The 13,658-nt window shown below is 43.0% G+C and overlaps 1 protein-coding gene across 1 annotated transcript in view; it reads left to right on the top strand.

Moving 5' to 3' along the window:
- Window positions 1-5,685, top strand: part of HEPHL1 (hephaestin like 1) — a 62,715-nt gene extending 57,030 nt beyond the window's left edge. The window contains exons 16-20 of the mRNA XM_070426892.1: window positions 209-431; window positions 1,693-1,832; window positions 4,688-4,850; window positions 5,315-5,389; window positions 5,483-5,685. Of these exons, the coding sequence (XP_070282993.1) occupies window positions 209-431; window positions 1,693-1,832; window positions 4,688-4,850; window positions 5,315-5,389; window positions 5,483-5,685 (804 nt within the window). The remainder of the gene's footprint in view (window positions 1-208; window positions 432-1,692; window positions 1,833-4,687; window positions 4,851-5,314; window positions 5,390-5,482) is intronic.
- The last annotated feature ends 7,973 nt before the right edge of the window (window positions 5,686-13,658 follow it).

Below are 13,658 nucleotides of genomic sequence, written 5' to 3'. Positions count from 1 at the left end.
ACGGTAAATGAAACGGGACCATCTGAGGAAGAAAGAGGAATTAAACACTGAAATAAAGTTATCTGATCTAAATGACAGGTAATATCATAGCACTGTTAACAGAAATAGAGAAATAACTTTCTTGTAAGAAAATGACTTTGTTACAAGCACTTAATCGGTATTATTAAATTATTTAAAGGCTCTTCTACTCAGTTTTATTTTCTTTCAGGATACATATAGTGGTTTGATGGGCCCTCTGATTATATGCAGAGAAGGAGTGTTGAATGAAAAAGGAAGAAGAAGCGATGTTGATTATGAATTTGCTCTCTTGTTTTTGATATTTGATGAGAATGAATCTTGGTATCTGGACGACAATATTAAGAAGTATCTCAATAAAGATCCACGAGATTTTAAGCGCACTGATGATTTTGAGGAGAGCAACAGAATGCATGGTATATCAGAGATTAAAAAAGAAGACCTTTGGTGAGATAAGCTCATAGAAATTCCTGTAACTGTAGGAGGTCCCCAGCCTCCTTCTCTGAGCCCTTCCCCACCCCCAGGTGCTCCTGGACAGAAGCAAGTCCTCTAAAGCTTTCCTTCACAGGGAACCAGTCAAGTCATTGGATGGCTGCCAGCAAGGTCCAGCCAGGCTGTGGACCAACTGTTTTAGGGAGCTCTACCTCTGAATGCTGGGATCCCTAAATTTTAAGACTATGAAATAATTATTTAAAAGTGAATCAGCACTTATTCGTATATTTCTATAGGAATACATCATAACTTTTAATTGATCAAATTTAAGGGCCTGGTTGAACTGTTTCTGAGACATAAAATACCATCACCAAATTTCTGTTTTAACGTGTCTATATTATTTAATTCTACGTAATTTAGGGTAGTTTTATTTTTAAGCACGAGTGATGGGTTTCATTGACACATCTGTACCCTCTCACCAAGATCGACTTTTGACCAAAGGTATACCAAAGGAGACCACAAAGGTCACAAAGCTGGTTAATTGCTAACATAGATCAGAATTAGCCTGATCTCTGACTCAGCTACCCTTTCCCCTACCCATTTTCCTTCCTTCTCCCCAAAGTTTCTTGGTATGCTCTCTATTTTTAATGGATTAATTCATTGGATGCACAGAATAAAAACATAGCAGAAAGTGAGGGAGAGTCCCACATCACGTCAACCCACCTTGAGCTTGCTTTGGTCCCTATGAGTTCATGGGCTCTGCTAATGTGAAGCTGTTTAGAGAGTCAGCCAGGCTTAGAAACTTGTCCCAAGGTAGTTCTCAGAAAGTACATATCAAGGAAACAGCCTCTAATTGGTTCAATTATGATTTATATGAACTTGATTCTCTGTGCTTTAGTCCACTCAACTGTAGAATGATATAAATCTGGCTACCTGGCAAATGGGGCTATAATCTACTCCACAAAGAGACTATACTGAATAAACAAACCAACAGCACACCCTGCTACCCAAGATGTAGCTTTCAAAAACAAACTGCTATTCTCTTTCCTAGCAATCTTTGTATAAGGATTTCTTAGGAATGTGAATTTTGAGTCTAGAACGGTGGGGACATTGGCAAGTGCAAATGAGATTGTTCCATTTGATCAGGCAGATGAGATCATTGGTGACTTAAAGATTGGCTTGAACCAGATTAAGGAATGAGGGTCTCCTCACTAATCAGAAGCTATTTTCTCTCCACCATCGTAGCTATTAATGGAAAGATTTTTGGGAATCTCCATGGCCTCATCATGAATGAAGATACAATGACAAACTGGTATTTGTTAGGAATGGGAAGTGAAGTGGATATACATACCATCCATTATCATGCTGAGAGCTTTCTTTTCAAAGTAAGTATAAGGAAAATGCTTTGGGGGAGGAGACATTTTGAACTAATAAATTCAATGCATTTCCACTATAAAGTAAGAGGTTTATTTGGCAATAAAGCTTTGGCGGGGGGGGGGGAGTGGTGTCAATATTAGAGAACAGTACAGAATAATGTGGTTATAGCCTGCCCCTGGTAGACATTTCTTAATATGTACATATATTTTATTGTGCTTAAAAAGTCCACAAAAACAAACAAAAAACCTCTCCAAGCTTCAGATGAGAGTTTTTGCATCTATGTTCATGAAGAATATTGGTAGTAGCTTTATTTTCATGTAAACTATTTGTCTTGGTTTTGGTATCAGGGTAATGCTGGCCTCATAAAATGAGTTTAAAGTGTTCCCTCCTCTTCTATTTTCTGGAAGCTATGTTTAGAATTGGTATCATTTCTTCTCTAAAATTTGGTAAAATTTGCCAATGAAGACCTATGGATGTGGAGTTTATTTGATGGAAGGTCTTAATACAATTTCCATTTCTTTAATAGGTAATCTGAATAGTGATAATTATCAGCTTTTACTGTAAGGGCTTTGTCCATACCATCTAAGTTGTAGAATTAATGAACAGTTGTTCACAATATTCCTTTATTATCCTTTTTAATGTCTATAAAACTCAGTAATGTCCCCTCTTTCCTTCCTGATATTTGCAATTTGTGTCTTCCTTCTTCTGCTTTTTTCTCCTTGGTCAGTTTGTCTAGAAGTTTGTATTAGTTATCTATTGCTACATAACAAATGACTCCCGAACTTAGTGACCTAAAACAATAATCACTCATCTCAACTTCTCGGGGTCAGGAATCTGGGAACAGCTTAGCTAGTTGGTTCTGATTTAGCACCTTTCATGAGACTGCAACCAGACATCAGCTGGAACTGCAATCATCTGGCTTGACTGGGGCTGGAGGATCCACATCCAAGCTCACTCACAGAGCTGTTAACTGCAGGCTTCAGTCCCTCACCATGTGGGTATGGCATGGGAGCTGGCTTCCCTAAGAATGAGCGATCTTAGAGGAGAAAGCAAGAGAGAGGGTATAAGGCAGAAGCCACTGTCTTTTATAACCTACTAGAGGCCCAGTGCACAAAAATTTGTGCACTCGGAGGAAGGGGGGGGGTCCCTCAGCCCGGCCTGTGCCCTCTCGCAGTCTGGGACCCCTTGGGAGATAATGACCTGCTGGCTTAGGCCTGCTCCCGGCTGGCAGGGGGCAGGCCCAATCCCTAGGTGCAGCCCCTGGTCAAGCTCAGAGCAGGGCCGATTGGGAAGTTGGGGCGCTACCCCCTGTCATGTACAGAGCAGGGCAGATTGGGAGGTTGCAATGCCACCCTCAGTCACGCTCAGGGTAGGGCCGATTGGGGAGTTGGGGCACCGCCCCCTGTCACACTCAAGGCAGGGTCGATGGGGAGGTTGCGGCACCACCCCCTGTCATGCACAGAGCAGGGCCCATCAGGGGGTTGGGAAGCTCTCCCCTGTCACGCACAGAGTAGGGCCGATAGGGGAGTTGGGGCACTGCCCCCTGTCACACACAGAGCAGGGCGGATCAGGGGGTTGGAGTGCCACCCTCTATCACCCACAGAGCAGGGCCGATCAGGGGGTTGGGGCGCCGCCACTCTCACACTCAGGGCAGGGCCAATGAGGAGGTTATGGTTCTACCCTGTCACACACAGAGCAGGGCCCGTGGGGGTGGGGGGCCTGGGGCGCCGCACCCTGTCACACACAGAACCTCAGGGCGATCAGAGGTTTGGGAAGCTCCCCCCTATCAGGCACAGTGCAGGGCTGATCAGGGGGTTGGGGTGCCTTCTCCTGTCATGAACAGAGCAGGGCGAATAGGGCGGTTGTGGCCCCGCCCCCTGTCACACACAGAGCTGCAGGGCGATCAGGGGATTTGGTCGCTGCCCCCTGTCACGCTGATCCCGGTGCTGGGAGGCATATTACCCTTTTACTAAATAGGATAGAGGCCTGGTGCATGGGTAGGGGCTGGCTGGTTTGCCCTGAAGGGTGTCCTGGATCCGGGTGGGGGTCCCCACTGGGGTGCCTGGCCAGCCTGGATGAGGGGATGATGGCTGTTTGCAGCTGGTCCCACACCCTTCAATGTGGGGGTCTCCACTGGGGTGCCTGGCCAGTCTGGGTAAGGAGCTGAGGGCTGTTTTCAGGCTGGTGGGTGACTGAAGCTCCCAACCGCTCCTTTTCTTTCTCTTTCTTTTTTATTCTGGGCCAAGGCCTCTGCTGCTGAAAGCAGGTATCTGGTTTGTTTCGGTTCTATAATCGAAACACTGTATCATCTCCAGCTCTGAGATCCCGGCCGGCCGGCTGAAAGCTGGTTTCTGGGGTTTTGTTTAGCTTCTATATTTGTTACAATGTTTCAAACTGCCAGCTCAGAGGCCGGCAAGGCAGGAGGGAACATTGGAGTCCTACTTCACTGAAGCAAGCAAGCCTCATGTTCGCTTCCAGCTGCCTGGCTGCCGGCCGCCATCTTGGCTGGCAGTTAATTTGCATATTGCCCTGATTAGCCAATGGGAAGGGTAGTGGTCGTATGCTAATTACCATGTTTCTCTTTTATTAGATAGGATTCTTGGAAGTAGAATGCCATCACCTCTGCCATAGGCTATTGGTTTCAAAGATCAACTCTCATGCAATGTAGGAGGGGACTACAAAAGTTATGACTACCAGGAGGTGGGGATTATTGGAGGCCATTGTGGAGGCTGGCCACCATAAGTTTATCAATTTTATTGAACTGTTCAGGGAACCAGCTTTTGGTTCCTTTATCTCTATTATATTTCTATTCTTGATTTTATTGATTTCTGCTCTTACCTTTATCATTTCCTTCTTTCTGCAGATAGATAAATCTTACCGAGAAGATGTGTATGACCTCTTTCCTGGGACATTCCAAACCATTGAACTGTTTGCAGATCACCCAGGGACATGGCTGATACACTGTCATGTATCCGATCACATCCATGCTGGCATGGAAACAACCTACACAGTCCTTCGGAACATAGGTATACTGTTGTCTGTCAGTGATGCCAGGGGATAGGCTTCCTGTAGACCCTAAAAACAGGAGGCATAAGACCACCAAGGAGCTCAGAGTTAAGCAAGAGAGACAGACATGTAAATAGTAACCATAATAGAATCTGCAACATGCCAAAACAGAGTGCAGAGTACAGGGCTCAGTGACAGCAGTAGGAAGCAAGGGTCAACAGTGGGGATATGAGCCAAGGTTCCACAGAGTCCATCGTGTTTCCGACGGGTCTAAATGGATGGGTAGAAGCTTGAAAGGTGACTGGGGTTGGAACAACATGTATAGTGGAAGGAAGAGTAACACTGAGAATCCAAGAAAGACTTACAGATAACTGATGGGAAAAGTTCTGTTTGGTGAAAGGAAATAACTCTTGAAACAACTCATGTCATGAAAAGAATCTACTTCTATTGTTTATAAAACAATCTACTTGCCTTCTTTGTCCAGACAACAGGATTCCTTACTCCACCAAGTCTCCTTCTGGAGGAGCCTCCCATCTGGCCACCACGGCGCCCTCCCACGGTAAGGACCCCTCCCTGACCCCTGAGTGGGAATGGTCAGTCTCACGCTACAGGGAAAGGCAGAGGCCTAACACCTCACTTTTCTTTTTCACAGAAGAGCCTGTCAAGGAGCAACTCTATTTCTTTGGCAAGAATCTGAGTCCCAGAGGAGCTAAAGCAGCCTTGGTCATCCTGTTCATCATCGGACTCCTCCTCCTGATCGTCACCATGACCCTGTCCCTCAGACTGCGCTCTGCACGGAAGCAGGTGGCCTACCAGGCAGTGCAGTCCTGCGCGCTCCCCACCGACGCCCTATGAGCGGCTGCTCTTGCTCCGCAGGGGAACTGGACAAGGCATGGTTCACCAAGGAAGGTCCACACTGTACCCTGGATGGGCGCTGATCCTCGGGAACACAGTCAAAGCAATTTGCTTTTAGTTATTTGTTTTTAAATGGGCTGTGCATAATCCTCAGGTATAAAATACAGAGAGAGGAGATTGGGCGTGACTGACAGAACAGTCTCGGCCTGTTCTCAGAATGCATTTGCTGAAGTGTGGATTCCCTTTGAAAGATGTCTTTCGTTTCCAGCTCTCACACTTCTTAGATTAGACAGTGAGTGCTTCCTTAGCTAACCGTCAAAGTTCTCAGATGGACAGCTTCTGGAAAGTTATACTGCCTCCGACATCTAACTGGAACAGCACTGGTTTTTCAACCCTGTTAAACAAGATGCTTCCTTTTGCTGTTCCAGGGAAAAGACCTTTCTCATGGAAATGTATATGTCAGTATCTGCTGATAGAATCCGACCAAGTGAATATTTTAGAGCGTTAGCCAGCTCTCCTGGCCTTTTCCACTTGAATATAAACAGCTGGCACACTATTTGTTACAGAAGGCAAAGTTATACGCATTTTTAAAATATTGGTGCTATTTTTATGCAAACTCATAGAGATACTTGAATGTGTATGACTCACTTTATGTTATTAGTTTTTACCGTATGTTTCTATGCCAATGTTTGTATTTTTAAGAATCAACTAGAGAACTTGAATCTATGTTTCAGAAAGTGGAGGGCTGGAATCTGAAGCAGGGCGTTAGGCTCTCGCATGGTGAGTCAGGGCTCTCCGAGAGTTTTGAGAGAGCTTCTAAGATGGAAGGAAACTGCAGGAGGCGAGTCTGGGCTTGAGTCTTGAATCTGATTTTTTATTCACTTCGGGGTTCTTTCCAAGTCTCCATCTTCTAGGAAATAAAAACAGTCTCATCATGTCAGGAACACCAGGAAGAACTCAGTAATGCAGCTGACTGGTTGAGAGGAGAAGGGAATCATAAAATCTTTGATTCTATGCCTCTTAAAGACATAGCCACTGTGAGAGAGGGGGGAAAAAAAGGAAAGGCTGGAAAAAGAGAGTCCCAGTGGCAATTATTTACACCATTAAATCAGCTTTCAAAGGCTCAAATGCAAAAATAACATCTTGAACAACTAAACTCAATCCACTATGAGGCAATCTATACTCTTTGTATGCAAAAAGGTTAGGTGTAAGATTAATAAAAGCAATATTGTTTATCACAACTGGACTGAGAAATTGCCCTTAGTTCAGGGCAAGCTGCCCTGTGATGCCAATGCCGATGCCAGACTAGTGACAGTAGAACATCTGCCCTAGCCATGGATCACTTGGATGTCCAGATGAATGAGTAGGATCTAATAAATACTGGTGGAGGGAACTTTCATACTTTCTGTCTTCATCTTAGTGAGGGGAAACGGGATTTGGTAGAAGCTAGCTTTACCTAAGACAGGATGTGAATGCTAATAGTTCTGTTCCTTGTTTGGTTGAATGCCCTATCAAGCAGGAGTTTGAACTCCACCCTGCTAACCACAGATAATGTGATTTTGTAATAGGTGCTCTACAGTTTTCATAAATGTGTAGACTGCACCATTTCATCATAATGATTATGAGAAATGTCTTATTTATAACTCACTCAGACGACAAATTATATAGTTGTTTTTTCCTTTTTCTCTTAGTTTATTTTTTTTAATGAACATGAAACCACACAGTAGTTTGATTATACCATTTCTCTTTTTAATAAAGTTTCACATAAGATGGCTATTTGCATGTTTGTTTGTCTTTTAACTAAAAGTTACCTATCATTAAACCTGGGATGGGGAGGAGTTAAAGGAGAATATATTTTAGATATTCAGCAGCTATCCCAGTTATACTTGCTAAAGGAAATGAAACACCAATTTATCTCCACAAGTAATATGACACTCTTCAACCATTGTTTCCTCAAACGTTACCACACTTCTTCATCCTCAGCCTCACTCCTTTGAGAAAAATCAACCACATCACACATATCTTTTCCTCCAGTTACAATAGAAGAAATGTTCCTGCTCCTGGCAGGGCTAAGTCTCACTCGGCTCTGGACCTCATCCCTTTTTGCTTTCTCAAGGACTTCATTCCCTCAGTTACCAGTTTTTCCTCCTGCATGCAGCCATCATCAATACCCACCATTAACAATAGAAAGCAAAATTTCCTGAGCCAGTTTGGTTCAGTGGATAGAGCCTTGGCCCTTGAACCGAAGGGTCCCAGGTTTGATTTCAATCAAGGGTAAATAACTCAGCTGCAGGCTCCATCCCCAGCCCCGGGCATGCATGTGGGAGGCAACCAATCCGATGTGTCTTTCTCCCATCAATGTTTCTCTCTCTCTGTCTCTCCCCATCCCTTCCACTCTCTCTAAAAATCAATGGAAAAATATCCAGGGGTGAGGATTAACAACAACAAAAGAAAGCAAAGCAAGAGCCCTTATCCTTAACTCCATAAACCCCTCCAGCCCAGTTTCTCTGTTCCCTTGGTAGTAGAACTTAAAGCACTGCCCATGCTGGCTGCCTGTACCACCTCACCCCATGCATTCCTCAACCCACTCCAATGGCTTCCAATCCAGGGTGCCCAATCCTCTCTTCCCCCACATCCCAATCTGCTGTTGTCAAAATTAATAACCATCATGCCATTTCTACTGCTTTCTTGTCCATCTTTATTTTACTCAACCTCTCAGCAACAATTGAGAGCTCCTTCCTTCTAAACATCCTCTAGTTTCTTGGTTCTGCAACATGACTCACTGCCAGCCTTCCATCTTCCTCAACTGCTATTCTATCTCAGTCTCTTTTGCTAGTTACCTGTCCTTTCTCGGACTTCAATGTCAGCATGCCTCAGGGTCTGCCACTAGCACCTTTTCTCTCTTATGCTCTCTGGGGTAGACTAAATAATGTCCCCAAAGATTTTTGTCCTAATTCCCAAACCTGTGAATGTTACTTTATATGGAAAAAAAAGGACTTTGCAGTTATGAGCAAGTTAAAGATCTTAACACATTGCGAACGGATCACAAGAACTATCGTGTTTTCTGTCCTAAGGCTTGTGGCCAATCACATGATTTCTTTAAAAAGATATTAGCTTTTAAGAACATGTAATAAATAACTCCAAAATACAATGGGTATTTGATTTTAAAGTGTGCCTTTAACATTTATGTAAAACTTTTTTGTACTCATTCAATAGAAACTTATCTGGCCACTGGGTAAAGCTAGCAATAAAACTACTGGTCTGCAATGTGTTAGTATGAGAAGTGGATACTGGATTACCCACATTGGCTATAAGTGTAATCACAGAGGGAGATCTGATTACAGAGGAAGGCATTGTGATGCAAAATTCTTCGCTGCTGGCTTTTGGGATGGAGGAAGGGGCTACAAGCCAAGGAATGCTGCCTTAAATGCTGGAAAAGGCAAGGGAACAAATTCTTCACCACAGGAGGGAGCATGGCCCACTGACATCTTGATTGGACTCCAGTGAAACTGATTTCAAACTTCCCGAGTTCAAAGAGAATAAATGTGTGGCACCAAATGTGTGGTAATTTGTTAGACCCCTCTCCATAGATGATGTCGTCCATCTTCACGGATCTGAAAAACATCTTTATACAATAAATTCAAAGTTGCTTCTCGTGAGGCTGCAGACCATAAATCCTGCTCAAGCAGGATGGATCACTGCTGCAGCCCCCTAACCAGTCTCTCCCTGTCACTCTTGCTCCTTCCACCCAGCCCACACAGCTGCAGCAGTGTTCTTCCACATCTGACACATCACTTCCTGGCAAATACCCTGCAATGTTTTTCCATTTCATTTTCCTTTTCCTTTCTGAAAAAAACCCAAATTCCCCAGTTGCCGACACCAGAAATATAAACAGGAAATGCACAAACATTAGTCAACTTATTTTTAGCTTATTTCTCTCATTCACTAAGTCAATAGTCCCCTCACTGACCATCCCTTTTCTTCTATCTAGACAGTCTGTTTCTAATCCACCTACCTACCCTTTCTGGGCAGCCCCCACCCATCTAACCCATTTTAATTTTAGAATCATGGATTTTGGGTGGACACTATAACACTGCAGAAAGATCACGGGCTTCAGAGTTAATAACCTTGTTTTGGACTCTGGCTTTATTCTTATCAATGTTTTCATTTCACTTTTAATAATATTTAAACTCCTTAGCCTGGTCCATAGGCCCATTCTGATTTGGTCCAGGCCCACCTCTCCAGCTTCGACTCTGCTCCAGCTTGTATCAGTTCTTGTGCCCTACTAGTTCTTTCTCACCTCAGGGCCTTTGCGTGTTTCTATGCCAGGGATGCTCTTCCTCTCCAGCACCCTCATACCATTTCCTACCTTTTGTATTTCAGCTGTGAGCTTCCTAGAATGCCTTCTCTAAAGTGGGTCCCTCTTCTTGTTATTGCCTATCTCTATTGTTCTCCTGTGTAGCACTTATCACACTACATAAACATTTAATTGCTCTGTCAATTTTAATAATATCTGCCTCTTTGACTGGAATTTGGCTCCAGTCACAGCAAGATGCCTGACCTGTTTTGTTCACTGCTGCATCCCCAGCGTGGACCATAGTACAGATACATAATAGTTGCTCAGCAAATATTACTTGAATAAATGAATGAATGCTGAAACCGGTTTGGCTCAGTGGATAGAGCGTCAGCTTGCGGACTGAAAGGTCCCAGGTTCGATTCCGGTCAAGGGCATGTGCCTGGGCTGCGGGCACATCCCCAGTGGGAGATGTGCAGGAGGCAGCTGATCTATGTTTCTCTCTCATCGATGTTTCTAACTCTCTATCTCTCTCCCTTCCTCTCTGTAAAAAATCAATAAAATATATTTTTAAAAAAATGAGTGAATGACTATATATACAGAACAGACAGTGTAGTGAGCTCAATTATTTTGACTTAGACTATTTTGGTTGCAAAAGGTCACATATTCCAGGGTCAAAAGTCAAAGGTCTAAAACAAACAAAACAGTTCTGGGGCAGTAGCTTTGAGGCCCACTACTGCTTTGGCCTCCTTCTAACAAATGACACTAGGGTAAGGGGTGGGGGCAGGGAGGACTATTTTATCCCCAAATGTACCTTACGATGATTGTAAAAAAGCAATATCAAAACAAGGGAAGTCTAAGAAACTGTCACAGCCAAGAGTTGCTAAGGAGACATGACAACTGTCCACACAAGAATGTCCAGCCTAAGAAAAAGTCTTATAACAGTTTATTTGAGCCAACCTGATGACAATTTCTGGGAAGCAACATCTCAATGCATTGAGAAAAAGCTACTGAGAATGGCAGTTTTACAACTTATTATTTTAATTGTTTTTTTAAAAATTTTCATCTTTTTAATAACTTAAAAATTTTTCACTTACAGTTGACATACAATATTATGTTAGTTTCAGGTGTACAACATAGTGATTAGACATTTGTGTAATTTACAGCTTATTTTATACACTAGAATCAAAGGAGAAGACATAAGCCAGGTTACATGAAATCCACTGGAGGTAGATTAGGAAGGCGGGAGAAAGCAAAGCAGGAAAATCTCTGAGACTGGACAAAAAGTAAACCAAAGACACATGTCCTTGTTTTACATTGGTGAGTAAAGGGTAGTTAACAATTAACAGTTATAGCACCGAAATGATATTTGGGCGATAAGATAACAGTGAGGGTTTCTGTGGTCTCTTGCTCTAGGAGACTGTGACCTGTGGGGCCTGGAAAAAAGGGATTACTCTGACATTCCAAAGGTATGTTATCTTAGATGCAAAAAGACAATAAACATGCTCACTTAAGATAAAGATCGACCTTTGCCGAGGACTATCTGCCATGACTTGCTATTAGTTGCAAATTTTTATGTTCAGATCATCCTATGTGGTTACTTTTAGTCTGTTAGTTTGTAAGGCCCACCATGCAGGCCTCCCCTGAGCTTGTCAGGTTTAGTATGTGACCCCTTTTTCGTCCACACAGTTAAATATAATGTGGTATCCTGGATGGAATCCTAGAACAGAAAAAAGATAGGAGGTAAAAATTAAGGAAATTTTAATGAATATTAATGTATCAATATAGGTTCATTAATTGTAACAAATGTATCACCAATATAAGATGTTAATAATAGGGGGGAATGGGTGCAGGAGTGGAGGTATATAGGAAGTCTGTACCAACTGCTCAATTTTTCTGTAACTATGAGATGGCTCTAAAAATTAAAGTCTATTTAAAAAAACAACAACAACATTACATACACTCTGGTGTGACACCTTAAACTTGTGAGGTTGATAATGACAGTCATCATGCTAAGCACTCATGAAGTGGCAGGCACCGTTACATATATTATCACATGTAATGCTCAAAACCTGGTGAGGCAGGCAGTGTTAGCCTTAATTGGTAAGTGAAGAAACTGAGGCTCAGATTTCCAGTGACACATCCTTGATCCGACAGCAAGTACGTGGCAAATCTAGGAGTTGAAGCTGCTTTCTTTTTCCTCCCAAAAACCTTGGCACACATCAGATGATTTGATCTGATTTTTACAGTAGGAAAAATGGCTCCCTTAACTATCACTTTCTTTTGTGCCATTCACCTCTGTCCTCAAAGGCAGGGCGCCAGTTTGGGATCTCACTACTCCTCATGTGCAAAATTTCGACAGCCTCTTACCTGGCCTCCCCACCTCCAATATGTGTTCCAATTCACTCTACATGTGGCTGGCAGATTCACCTTTTTAAAGCACAACTCTACTTACATTACTTCTCTCCAAACACTCCCCCAATACTGGCTGGAAAAAAAGGCCAGACTACCTTCTCTGGCCCCACCCTTTTCATCCCTGACTCCCCCACCTTCGTCTTTCCTGTATCAGCGTTAGATGCCTCTACCTCCCATTTCCTAGCAAGTTCGCTTTCTTGCCTCTATTGTAAATTCAACAAACGTGGATTGACTTTCTGCTAAATGTAAAAAACTCTGCCAGGGCTGAAGGCAATTTACAAAACTGCAGGTTCTGTTCAGATCCTTAGAGGAACTTGATTTGTAATGAGATAGCAGAGATGCAACCCATCGCACAAGGTAAAATGAGCTAAAAGCTGGACCAGGAGAAAGTGCTAGGGAGGGAGTGATTCATCACAACTGGGGGCTCAGGAAAGCTTCCAGAAGAGGGGACATTTGAGCCTGTTAGATGTGTCCGTTTTGACAAGGAGAGAAAGGTCACAGCATCCACGCTTTCATTCACTCCTGGAAAGCTCCTGCTCCAGCTCTGCCTGCCAGACTTATCCAGCCTAGGCCTCAGTCTTTTACGCACCCACCTTGGCACACCCCACCCTTCACAAAATCACTTACCCTTTCCAACTTGTATTATAGTTAACTGTGCACATGCCTTATTTCTCTTACTAAATCATGAGGTCTCTGAGGCAATGGAATGTGTCCACTTCATCTTTGCTTCCCTATCCATCAAGCCCAGAACTGGCCCATCTCTGGCCTCTAATATATGCCTTGAGAGTGTGGATAAATGAGTGTAAGTTGGGCTACTTGTTTTTAAACAATTTTCATGGTGAAAACCTTTCAGATTCCTTTAGACACTTAACAAATATTTATTAAAATATTTTATACAAGACACTTAAATATTTAATAAAATATGTACAAGGCATTTGTGCTAAGTATTAGAGAGAAGAGTGGTATACCTGGGCATGGAACTACCCTCATGAAGCTTACCACATAAAGGGGGAGACAAACATTAATGAAAAGTTAGACAAATACCTGTTGAATTATAGTTGTGAGTAAGATTAAGAAGAAAAAATAGAGGGCAACAATAACAGGTAACACTTATAGAGCACTCATCAGCTGTCCTCGGCACTTTATATAGGTTAAGTCATTTGATCCTTATCACAATCGTAAGAGGTATAACCACTTTATAGATGAGAAAACAGGCACAGGAGGGTCAAGTACCTTTCCCAAGGCCCACAGGTAATAACCAGTA

The sequence above is a fragment of the Myotis yumanensis genome, unplaced genomic scaffold (assembly GCF_028538775.1).
Source record: "Myotis yumanensis isolate MYYU_CA2020_CCGP unplaced genomic scaffold, mMyoYum1.0.hap1 SCAF_10, whole genome shotgun sequence".
In the NCBI taxonomy this organism is placed as follows: domain Eukaryota; kingdom Metazoa; phylum Chordata; class Mammalia; order Chiroptera; family Vespertilionidae; genus Myotis; species Myotis yumanensis.
Note: the sequence above shows the minus strand (reverse complement) of the source record. Positions and strands in the feature narration are given on the sequence as shown.